Source organism: Bubalus kerabau, chromosome 22 (genome assembly GCF_029407905.1).
Source record: "Bubalus kerabau isolate K-KA32 ecotype Philippines breed swamp buffalo chromosome 22, PCC_UOA_SB_1v2, whole genome shotgun sequence".
Taxonomy (NCBI): Eukaryota; Metazoa; Chordata; class Mammalia; order Artiodactyla; family Bovidae; genus Bubalus; species Bubalus kerabau.
This window is the reverse complement of record NC_073645.1, coordinates 11,314,853-11,327,872: the sequence shown is the minus strand read 5'-3', so window position 1 is coordinate 11,327,872 and position 13,020 is coordinate 11,314,853. Positions and strand designations below refer to the sequence as shown.

The 13,020-nt window shown below is 38.7% G+C and overlaps 1 protein-coding gene across 2 annotated transcripts in view; it reads left to right on the top strand.

Moving 5' to 3' along the window:
- The window catches only part of ASAH2 (N-acylsphingosine amidohydrolase 2), a 90,154-nt gene that overhangs the window by 56,471 nt on the left and 20,663 nt on the right, over positions 1-13,020 (top strand). For both annotated transcript variants that reach the window (XM_055560270.1, XM_055560269.1), the window contains 7 exons: positions 144-230; positions 2,734-2,838; positions 2,954-3,035; positions 5,658-5,773; positions 6,777-6,871; positions 9,807-9,846; positions 10,645-10,740. In XM_055560270.1, coding sequence (XP_055416245.1) covers positions 144-230; positions 2,734-2,838; positions 2,954-3,035; positions 5,658-5,773; positions 6,777-6,871; positions 9,807-9,846; positions 10,645-10,740 — 621 coding nt within the window. The remainder of the gene's footprint in view (positions 1-143; positions 231-2,733; positions 2,839-2,953; positions 3,036-5,657; positions 5,774-6,776; positions 6,872-9,806; positions 9,847-10,644; positions 10,741-13,020) is intronic.

Genomic DNA, 13,020 nt, shown 5'->3' with positions numbered 1-13,020 from the left:
TCCCTGGCTGGTTGGGGAACAAATGTCTGACAGGCCACACAGCCAAAAAGAAAGTCTGTTTGCACAGATTTGCTTTTCATTTTCCATCCCTTGAAAGAATCACTTATTTCACTAAGAACGTATCTCGTGTCATTTTGTTCCAGCCTAGCATGTGTGTTGCTATGGGACCTGGGCAGGATATGTTTGAAAGTACACAAATCATAGGACGGATAATATATGACAAAGCAAAGGTAAGCTGTGGGCCCTGCTGCTTTTATCTTCATTCAAAACTATACTTTAAAATCCACTGACATTTTTCATTGGGAAGTTGGTCTTTGTAAGGAAGACAGCAAGAGCTCAAGCTGCACCAAGGAGTCTGAAGGTATGAATGCTGTTTATTGTCAATCAGGAAGGTTGTTTCACATACTGCATAGGAAGCTCTCTCTGACTGCTTGTGACTGACTTCCTACAGGAAGTACATTTAAAAGCGAGTAATCAGGAAAACATTCTTTCAGCCCGAGTGCTTGCTTCAGGCAGTTAGATGATAGATTGTAGTTTTCAATTAATGCAGTATCAAATATGACCAGACTGACCCAAATTCTCAGAAGTCTCTGGGGCCTTTGCCTGCCAAGTCCCCTGACCATTTCCTATTTTTTCTTTGGGGACAAGGTAAAGCTGAGTAGCACAATTCCCAGTTCTTGCAGTTTGCATTAAAATTAGTCCCTGGTCTTTTTTGATATGGCAAAGATCATCCATCTTATGTTTTATTTTCTTTTTTAAAAGATCTTTTGATGAAGAATCTGGTTTCCAGAGAGCTTACTACCAGTTACTCTACCCTCCTTCCTCTCCTAAATTTTACCTTCTAGTATGCTCACATATTTTGTATCAGCTCTGATGAAGATGTTTTCAGTGGAAAAGACAAAGGATAGCTTTGAGCTCAACCATCACTAATAGAGATAGTTAAATCTCTGCTTTTTTATAGCTTCAGTTCAGTTCAGTTCAGTTGTTCAGTCGTGTCCGACTCTTTGCGACCCCATGGACTGTAGCCCTCCAGGCTCCTCCATCCATGGGTTTCTCCAGGCAAGAATACTGGAGTGGGTTGCCATTTCCTTTTCCAGGGGAATCTTTCCAACCCAGGGATCGAACCCAGGTCTCCCGCACTGCAGGCAGACACTTTAACCTCTGGCTTTAATGAGCATGCCCATTAGTGTGTGTGTGTGTGTGTGTGTGTGTGTGTGTGTGTGTGTGTGTGTGTGTGTGTGTGTGTGTGTGTGTTTATGTAAATATTGTGTCTCGAGGGTTCTAAACTGTTTCAGGAGCAATTAAGGAAGAACAAAAGCACCTTTAAAAACAGAAGACACCAGCCAGCCTAATTGCTGCAGTTTCTTTTTAATTACTGTGGTCTCATCAGCGGATTGTTCTAAATTAACAGATTCTATTTAGGGTGTACACCTGTGACACAATTTGGCATCAGAAGTTTTAACACCATTCTCAGCCTGGAGACATAGAGATGGGTCCCACATTCTCAGCAAGGCGCAACTTTCCTCTTCATGAGGGAGGCCGTCCTACAGGACGTAAGAGACTCAACAACAGCAACAACAACAAAATCAGGGGAGGTGGGCTGCAGCTGGTGTTTCTGACTTATCTCTCGAGTTCCCACACGGCAGCGGAAACTGGGATGGCAATAGAATGAAAACGAGTTAGATGTCAGGCATGGGCGCTGGTGCTGAAGCAGGGTTTGCCTCCGCTACTGTAGGATAGAGATGAATACAAACAAACATTGCCAGGGGCCTCCTTGGTGTTTCAATGCTTAAGACTTCACTTTCTAGAGCCGATTGATCCCTGGTAGATGAGCTAAGATCCCACATGCCTCAGGCCAAAAAACCAAAACACAGAACAGAAGCAATATTGTAACAGATACAATAAAGACTTGAAAGAACACAAGCATGTCTAAATATATTTTTATTCACATTTCCCATAAGATTAAAAAAGGAATTCATATATTTCTCATAAGATTAAAAAAGCATCAATTGATCCTATTGGGAAAAAAGACCATCAAAAGATGAACAGTGGGTGGGAGAACTGATGCAGATGAACTGGCTCCTGAGTTCTCTCAAGTCCCTCTTTGGTATTAGCCCTGCCAGAGAACTCAAGGACTATGAGAGGGAAAACTCCATGGGAGTCCCTGAGGAAAAACTCTTGTTCTCTGCAAAGAAGATAATTTGGTCCATCTACTCCTAACCTGCCTTGGTGGCTCAGATGGTAAAGAATCTGCCTGTGATGCAGGTGACTGGGATTTGATCCCTGGATGGGGAAGATCACCTAGAGAAGGGAATGGCTACCCACTCCAGTATTCTTGCCTGGAGAATCCCACGGACAGAGGAGCCTGGCAGGCTAAATTACAGTCCATGGGGTTGCAGAGTTGGACATGACTGAGCAACTAAGGCTTTCACTCCTAACCTTCAAATTTCTTGACTGTCTTTCCAGTGAGGTTGGAGCATCTTGTGCCATAGCCTGCATTGCTGCAATTTCGTATTTGTGGGCAATAAACCCAGGTCAACAGTCTCAGGGCCTTCAGGTTTCTGGGAAGTCACTGTGGGTTTGGTGGAGAGTTGAAAATGCTCTGGCTAATCAGCCAGCACCACACTACTTGACTGAAGGATGCTTTTCCAAATTGGCACTTGTTGGGTAAAAGTGTATAGTATTCATTTTAGCTGGTTTGCTTTTCATGGTAAGGCTGTGTGGGTTTTCTAGGAACTGTATGAGTCCGCCTCCCGGGAGGTAACTGGGCCAGTGGCTTCAGCTCATCAGTGGGTGAATATGACGGATGTCACCGTGTGGCTCAATTCAACACACACAGTAAGTGTCAGTGAGTCATGCTGATTATGTGCCACAAGGGAAAAGCTCTGGGCTGATCTTATGGTTGAAGTTCAACTTCTGTTTCTTTTGTTTGTTTTAATTTTTTTTCCTTTAGGTAAAAACGTGTAAACCAGCCTTGGGCTACAGTTTTGCAGCTGGCACAATCGATGGATTTGGAACCCTCAGTTTTACTCAGGGTGAGGTGCAGTCTGATCAGGTTTATGGTTCTGGACTCTGAACTTCAGGATTCTGTTTCTTTTTTTTTTTTTTTTTTTTTTTTTTTAATTTTATTTTATTTTTAAACTTTACATAACTGTATTAGAGGATTCTGTTTCTTAACAGGGTTTCACGTAGCCAATACATTTACTGTTTTAATTTTTAAAATTGAAGGGTAGGTAGGCTTTCCAGGTTTGTACATGATTTCTCAAGGGTCAGTATCTTTCATAATTTAGCTTTCCACTGATTCAGATAAGAATCAGAGATTTTCTCTGCATTTCAACCTGTGGAGGAATAGTTTTAAATTGGGCAGGAATGGAGCTGGAATGGTGTAGAGTAGGAGTATCATTTTAACACCCACAATATGAATTGGCCCTTCCATCTGGTTATTAGTGTCTCTTTCCTGGAATTCTTTATTGGAGCCCAAATTCCTCAGAACAGAAGACTTGAGGAGCATAAAGCATGTGATCCTGGGTCTTCTTCCTGTGTTTATTTCCATGAATTTATAACTGATTATTATAGGTTATCCTGATTATAACTGATTATACTTTATCCTGATTATCACTGTGATAACATGCATTGGAAAGTACACAAAGTTCAAAAAATTGAACAGTAGCACCATCGGGCAATATTTTGGCTTATTTCATTCTGGTCTTCTATATACATGTATATTTTGGAACCATTAGTTGAAAAATAAATACAGTTGTAACATGATACAGTTGGCATCATCTTGCCTGGGAATATTTCATCTAGCTTGGTCTAGTGTTCTAAAATAAATAATTTTTGATAGCTTGATTGAGATGTAATTCACAAAACATAAAATTCCGTGGTTTTTAATGTGTTCACAGATACATGCAGCCGTCACCGCCATCAATTGTAGATCATTGGCATCACCTCAAAGAGAAACCCTGCACATGTTAGCCATCACAGCCCAGTCCCCATCTCTTCCAGGCCTAGGAAGCCACGAATCTCTATCTCTATATTTACCTCTTCTGGACATTTCATATAAATGAAATCATAAAAATATGTGGCTTTTTGTGTTGGCTTCTTTCACTTAGCATCATGTTTTCAAGGTTCATCCATGTTGTACCATGGATTCTAAAATAATTTCATTGCCTTTTTTCTTTTTAAAAATTGTTTTATTGAGGTAGAGTTGATTTCAGTGTAGTGTTAATTTCTGCTATACAGCAAAGTGACTCAGTTATACACAAATGTGTATATATATAATGTATATATATATATATATACACACACATTCTTTTTCATTTTCTTTTCCCTTGTGATTTATCACAGGATATTCAATATAGTTTCCTATGTTATACAGTAGAATCTTGTTTTTTTATCCATTCTCTATATAATAGTTGCATCTGCTAATCCCAAGCTCCCAATCCAGCCCTCCCCCTTGGCATTCATGTCTGTTCTCTATGTCTGTGAGTCTATTTTGTAGATAAGTTCATTTATGTCATATTGTGGCTGAATAATATTTCACTGTATGGTTTTGTCGGATTTTATTTATGCATTCCTCAGCTGATGGACATTTGGGTTGTTCTGTTTTGGGCTGTTAGGAATAATGCTGTTATAAATATTCATGTCCAGGCTTTTGTGTGAGCATATGAGTTCATTTCTTTGGTACATGCCTGGAAGTGGAATTTCTGGATCACTATGGTAAAATTCTATGTTTAATTATTTGAGGAACTACCAGAGTATTTTCAAATCATTGCACAATTTTATCTTCTTATCAGTTTCTCTCTGAAGATTCTAATTTTTTCACATCCGCACCAATACTTGTTTTTATCTTCCTTTTTTTTGATTGTAGCTACCCCTGGGGTGTGGAGTAGTATCTCATTATGGTTTTGACTGGCATTTTCCTGGGATATTGAGCATCTTTTCTTATGTTTGTTGGCCATTATTGTGTCTTACTTGGAGAAATATCTGTTCATATATTTTTCTTATTTTTAAATTGGTCTATTTGTCTTTTTATTATTGAGCTGGAAGAGTTCTTTGAAAGTCCCATGTGTGCTCTATAAGTAGGTCCAAATAAGTTCATAGTAATTATATTTTTCTGATTATGTATTCTATGTTCTTAGGTTTTGTAGTTAACATAGCTTTTTTCTAGATTATGGGTGTTAGGCTTGGTGGTTTTTAATTGCTCATATGTGTGTATACACATAATTAAGTGGAGATCAAGAGAGGGTCTTTAGAGACCACAAGTTAAACAACTGGTACTTCAAACTGGAGATATCTTTTATAGCTTTCAAAATAGGAAAAGGATAATTCAGCTCATTGACCTGCATTTAATTATATCATATTTTAAACATTGGCAACATGGTTGAGGAAGAGCAATAAAAACAAAACCTGAAAGATGTAGAACATATATACTCTTTTACTCTATCAACCACATTGAGGATCTAATTAAATAATGGCTCCTACTTTAATATGAACAGGAAATTTTACCTCTTCTATTTTGCAAACTGTTTGAAATCATTGAACAGCAAACTTAATAAAATCTCTCAAAGTTCTGAAAGCATTGTTGTACAACATTTGTCAAAATGATGGTATTTTTCAGAGGGTTGCAATCATATTAATTGTAACATTCCTAATAGGGATGACAGAAGGGGATGCATTTTGGGAAACTCTTCGGGATCAGGTTCTGGGCAAGCCATCTGAAGAAATCAAAGAATGCCATAAACCAAAGCCAGTCCTTCTTCAGACTGGAGAGGTAATGTATTTGGATTATCATGGTGAAATTAGTATATTGTTATTTTTAAATCTATGAATTATCAGATATGAATAGGTCTGTGTTGAATAGTAGATCTGTGTATTATACAAATGTTCCCAAATTAAATTTTTAATATTAAAAATATGGATGCCATAAGTTTAACTCTAAGGAAATAAGGGATATGATTACTAAATATACTGACTTAGACTTTTACATCCATAATAAATAACTGAAACAATTAGAACAGAAGAAAAGGAAGAATAAGATTAAAATTTATGAGCACAGAATTCCTCACAGAGAAAGACATCTCAGGTTATTTTCCACACCTCAGGCAACATTATTAACTAAAGCAATATTTTTTAAATACCCTTTGGAACATGGATTTTCATATTCATGCCAGTGTTCATAATACCATGAATTTTTGATGTAGAAACAATTTTTAAATATAGTTTTTTCCCTAACATTTACTTAGAAGTTCTTCAAGAAGGAGAGGCAATGAAGGAATAGAAGGAATAGAGGGAAAGATTCTGTGCTAATCTGAACATGGTAAAGGATATACTCTCTTGGAGAAGAAAAATAAGGCAAGACTTAGTAACTGAAGATTTAAAGTGTTATTTAGAGTAAAAAGAGAAATAATTAAGTTATTTCAAAGGATGGTAATTCCTTCTTTGTCTTGTATAAGGAGAGTCACCATGGTAATATAGGAGAACCTTGGTTATCTGTTACACACTGTGATTCCAGAAAGATAAAGCCATCAAAAAATTCATTGATGAGAAAATAATTCCAGGTTAATGGGACACTGGTATTTGAAATTCACATATTAATTCTGGATAGAATATTTAATACTACATGACTTAGAAAAACACCTGTGACTGTAGGATAAGACACTCAAACAACTGGAAACATTTAATATCCATTAACAAGGAAATTCTGTGAGCAGCATTGGTCTCTTGAGCAAAGAGAGTAATATTCTTAACACAGTTTTCATGCTTTTGGTTCTTAGCTGTTAAAACCTCATCCCTGGCACCCAGATGTTGTTGATGTTCAGATTGTTACTCTCGGGTTCTTGGCTATCACTGCCATCCCTGGGGAGTTCACGTAAGTTCCTCTTTTTGATTTTGTGAGATTTTGTGATAGTTGTAGATGTGTTTCTGTTGAAATCACTTCTTATCATGGGCAGATGACCCTGTACTGACTCTTCTGTATCCTACTGTGCTATGTATGGCAATAGTGACAAATATTTTCAACCCTCTTTTCGTGCACCCTCTGAAGAATAAACCTCTTTATGCCTCTCACTAGTGTGTATCTTTTTTTCTGAATGTTGAGCTTCAAGTCAACTTTTTCACTCTCTACTTTCACTTTCATCAAGAGGCTTTTCAGTTCCTCTTCACTCTCTGCCATAAGGGTGGTGTCATCTGCATATCTGAGGTTATTGGTATTTCTCCCAGCAATCTTGATTCCAGCTTGTGCTTCTTCCAGCCCAGCGTTTCTCATGATGTACTCTGCATATAAGTTAAATAAGCAGGGTGACAATATACAGCCTTGACATACTCCTTTTCCTATTTGGAACCAGTCTGTTGTTCCATGTCCAATTCTAACTGTTGCTTCCTGACCTGCATACAAGTTTCTCAAGAGGCAGGTCAGGTGCTCTGGTATTCCCATCTCTTTGAGGGTTTTTTTCCCACAGTTTATTGTGATCCACACAGTCAAAGGCTTTGACATAGTCAATAAAGCAGAAATATTAGAATGTTAAAGCTCCACATTCAGAAAACGAAGATCATGGCATCTGGTCTTATCACTTCATGGGAAATTGATGGGGAAACAGTGGAAACAGTGTCAGACTTTATTTTCTGGGGGGGCTCCAAAATCATTGCAGATGGTGACTGCAGCCATGAAATTAAAAAACACCTACTCCTTGGAAGAAAAGTTATGACCAACCTAGATAGCATATTCAAAAGCAGAGACATTACTTTGCCAACAAAGGTCCGTCTAGTCAAGGCTATGGTTTTTCCAGTGGTCATGTATGGATGTGAGAGTTGGACTGTGAAGAAGGCTGAGTGCCGAAGAATTGATGCTTTTGAACTGTGGTGTTGGAGAAGACTCTTGAGAGTCCCTTGGACTGCAAGGAGATCCAACCAGTGCATTCTGAAGGAGATCAGCCCTGGGATTTCTTTGGAAGGAATGATGCTGAGGCTGAAACTCCAGTACTTTGGCCACCTCATGTGAAGAGTTGACTCATTGGAAAAGACTCTGATGCTGGGAGGGATTGGGGGCAGGAGGAGAAGGGGACGACAGAGGATGAGATGGCTGGATGGCATCACTGACTCAATGAATGTGAGTCTGAGTGAACTCCGGGAGTTGGTGATGGACAGGGAGGCCTGGCGTGCTGCGATTCATGGGGTCTCAAAGAATTGGACACGACTGAGCGACTGAACTGAACTGAACTAACTGGGTATCTTGAAGTAAATGTAAAAATTTGAGAAGTTATCATTCTAGATTAAAATTATGCAGTGACATGTCAGCAGAAAGACTTTAAATAATATTAAAATACAGGAACATGAAACAATCAGTTTAGGTATTAGAAGCATGGAAACATGTTTTAAATTTGCTCTTTATGCCATATTTCCTGTCTTAATAAGTAGCAATTTTGTATCTTTCCGTTGTTCAGGGCCTAAATCTCAGTCATCCTTGAGTTCTTTTTCAATTTTCCCTGCTTTAAATCCCTCAGCAAATTCTGCATGTTCTATTCAACACTTTCCATCATTCTGCCCCCACCCACCTCCTCCCTACTTGGGTCTAAGTCACCATTGCCTCTCCCTGGATTACTGCAATAACCATCTCACTTTCTTGCCTTTCCCTGACTCCTCTATAGTCTTTTCTCAACATTATAGCCAGAGATATCCCTATAAAGCATAAGTGAAATCATGTCACTTATCATAACCTCTCAATAGCTTCCCAACTCTCCAGAGAAACCCTCACACCCTTATAATATCCGGCAAGGCCCTCTGCGATCCTCTCTTCAGCAAACTGTCTCATCTGATTTTGTACCACTCATCACACCTGCGGCAGAGGCCTTGGCTCCACTGTAATTCTCAGACTACCAAGCATGCTCCTGTTTTAGGGCTTTTGAACTTAAACAGCTCCTTCTACCTGCAACACTTACCCTCCATATATCTCCATGGCCAACTCTTTCATTCCTTCATTTCTCTGCTGAAAACTCTGACAGAGACGCCGGCCCTGCTTACAGCACATGACGCTGTTTTCACCCAGCACTGCTACCGGCACCATTGCATGGCTACGAGCATCACCACAGTGGCCACCACCACCCTCTTTCATCCTTATCCTGCCTCATATTCTGCATTGCACTTATTGTCATCTCACTGTTTTATTTTCTATTGACCATCTTCTCTTCCAAGAATGTAAGCTCCATACTGTTGAGTCCTCAGCCTTTTCAAGTGGGTCTGGTATAAAGTTAGTAGCTCAGTTGTGTCCCCATGTAATCCCCCAGGCTCCTCTGTCCATGGAATTATCTAGGTCAGAATAATGGAGTGGATATCCATTCCCATCTCCAGGGGATTTTCCTGATACAGGGATCGAACCCAGGTCTCCTGCATTGCAAGTGGTTTCTTTACCATCTGAGCTAAATAAATGAATGAAGCATAAGTTCTCTGTAGGCAGGAATAGTGTACACTCTACTTGCCTCAGCTCTTATTAATGTAGAATGTAACCAGTTGTTGACTCAGTGAATGAAAGACAGTTGTGATCTTCTGCCAGTGATATTCACTGATTCTGTTTTCCTCCCTCAGCTTATCTGGTTTTGGTTTAGGATTTATTTTGAAGATAGGGCAGTGTGGAAAAAAGCTCAACTAGAACTTGCGTTGTTTCTATACACTTTACTGTTGTGTAGCCAGGCTAACTTTTTGGCTTTCCTTACAAGTTTTTGTGTACCTCACACCTTTTGTGTACCTTTCTGTGTACCTTGCATACATTCTGAATAGGAAACCACTTAGATAATTCTGTTTTCTTGACTCAGGACCATGTCTGGACGAAGACTTCGGCAGGCAGTTCGAGAAGTAAGTTACAAATGAAATAATATACCTATGCATTTTTATTTGGAAAAGAGGAGAAGAATTCCCTGTCCTTATGATCTGATACCTTTTAAATTAATCTTTGCTAAGATGATAAGAGTTTTACACTTCTTGAAAGTAAAACCTGGAGGTGAATATGAAATATTGATGGCATAAGAATAAAATTTAAAAATATAAAGGAAATATAGTAGGATTAAAATATTTTATTTGTATTTATGTACTAATAATTTAAAATTTATGAGTTTTATGGATTCAGTAGTAAATGACCCCAAGTACATTAATATCTTAAAGTCCTATATAAAAAAAATCCAAGACGTTGAAAATTATGTATTTTATCTATATTTGTGATTTTCTTTATTTCAGTATTGTCAGTATTTCAGTATTGTCAATGTTTCTAAAATGACATAACCAGCAAAAGTCTTATTATTTGGAGCTGGAAATAGCTACTGTGGTTAGCTAATAATGCTCCCTTTAGACTTTTTAGGAAATTGATAAAACATCTATATTTTTAGTGATAAATTTCTGCATCAGCAAATAGAGTCATTAGGGTGTTCATAGATCCATTGACTTGCCCAACTGGAGTGCAGAGTTAAGGCTTTTAACTTTTCACCAAGGGCTCTCTGATACTCCTGTATTCCTGGGCAATTTTGATCATTGGAAAAATATTAAGATAGATATATTACAATAAAAATTCATATTGATAATTGTATGTTAAATATAACAAAAATGATAATACACTTTAAGATGAAGAGTAATTTTAGTACACTCTCCCCTTTGCCCTAGGAATTTGAAGCTTATGGGATGCTGAATATGACTGTTGTTATTTCAGGTCTATGTAATGTATATACACACTACATTACCACATATGAAGAATACCAGGTAAAGTAGAAAGTTCTCATCATTTAAATGAATTATATCCTGGTCAAGACTATTGTAGCAAATGCAGATTTTCTTTCTGGACTTCCTTAATCATGTTTTTTGAGATATGGTTTTGTTTTAGAGCAGGTAAGAAAAGGATAAGCCAGAGGTCATATTTGGGAGTTCTAGGTTGACCATTTCCAAGTTCAGTAGAGAATTCTAGTCTCATTAACTTCCACTTTCCCCGAAATAAATTACTTGGTCAAGGGCACTGGTAATAAGCTTGGGATATGGCATACAACATTTCTAACTCGATCCATACTGCTTTTGGTGCCTTAAGCTTCTGTAGAACCTGAGAAAATGGCCATTGGCAGCTACTATCTAGAGAAAGCACTGGCTAGGCACTTTGCAAATGTGATTTTATATAATCCTCTCAATTAGCCCTGACTGAAGTAGGGTATTACTATAGCATGATACAGGTTAAGAAACAGAGCCTCAAAAAATTAGGGAGGCTGCTGACTGGTGATGTTTTTATTTTGTTTGTTACAAATAGTACAAAAAGTACCCTAAGTACTTTTAAACACCAGTAGCTAAAAATATGAAAACAGGGTAGAAGTCCATACTTACTAGTTTCTGATACATCTGAAGTGTGACTTGGCAATTCATAGTGTGGCACACAGGCTGCCTCTTGACAAATGCTCAGTAATTCCAGCAGTGGAGTCTGCCCTGTTGCCCTCTGTTGACTTTGCTGAAGGTCCCTGCCTTTGAGTAATTCCTGTTGAATAAAGATTCTTAACTGGAATAAACTTAGATGAGAATAATAAGTTTGATGAGAATAACTCAGTATAGCATTATAGTAAAGTAATGCTCAAAATTCTCCAAGCCAGGCTTCAGCAATATGTGAACCGTGAACTTCCAGATGTTCAGGCTGGTTTTAGAAAAGGCATAGGAACCAGAGATCAAATTGCCAACATCTGCTGATCATCAAAAAAGCAAGAGAGTTTCAGAAAAACATCTATTTCTGCTTTATTGACTATGCCAAAGCCTTTGACTGTGTGGATCACAATAAACTGTGGAAAATTCTGAAGGAGATGGGAATACCAGACCTGCCTCTTGAGAAACCTATAGATAGGCCAGGAAGCAATAGTTAGAAGTAGACATGGAACAACAGACTGGTTCCAAATAGGAAAAGGAGTGTATCAAGGTTGTATATTGTCACCCTGCTTATTTAACTTATATGCAGAGTACATCATGACAAACGCTGGGCTGGAAGAAGCACAAGCTGGAAACAAGATTGCCGGGAGAAATATCAATAACCTCAGATATGCACATGACATATGGCAGAAAGTGAAGAACTAAAGAGCCTCTTGATGAAAGTGAAAGAAGAGAGTGAAAAAGTTGGCTTAAAGCTCAACATTCAGAAAACAAAGATCATGGCATCCAGTCCCATCACTCCATGGGAAATAGATGGAGAAACAGTGGAAACAGTGGCTGACTTGATTTTTTTGGGCTCCAAGATCACTGCAGATGGTGATTGCAGCCATGAAATTAAAAGAGGCTTATTCCTTGGAAGGAAAGTTATGACCAACCTAGATAGCATATTCAAAAGCAGAGACATTACTTTGCCAACAAAGGTCCGTCTAGTCAAGGCTATGGTTTTTCCTGTGGTCATGTATGGATGTGAGAGTTGGACTATAAAGAAAGCTGAGCACTGAAGAATTGACGCTTTTGAACTGTGGTATTGGAGAAGACTCTTGAGAGTCCCTTGGACTGCAAAGCTATCCAACCAGCCCATCCTAAAGGAGATCAGTCCTGGGTGTTCATTGGAAGGACTGATGTTGAAGCTGAAACTCCAGTACTTTGGCCACCTGATGCAAAGAGCTAACTCATATGAAAAGACCCTGATGCTGGGAAAGATTGAGGGCAGGAGGAGCAGGGGACAATAGAGGATAAGATGGTTGGATGTCATCACCAATTCAGTGGACATGGATTTGGGTAGACTCTGGCAGTTGGTGATGGATAGGGAAGCCTGGCGGGTTGCAAAGAGTCAGATATGACTGAGCGACTGAACTGAACTGAGGAAATGGCAACACGCTGCAGTATTCTTGCCTGGAAAATTCCATGGACTGAGGAGCCTGATGGGCTATAGTCCATGGTGTTGCAAAGAGTGAGACGTGACTGAGCAGGCTCGCATGTTATTTAGCACTTCTTTCAACTATGAATGTAGCCAACAAATGACAGTAACATGATCAGAACTATGACTTTTGTCATCAATAGGAACCATGAATATTTTTATATCCC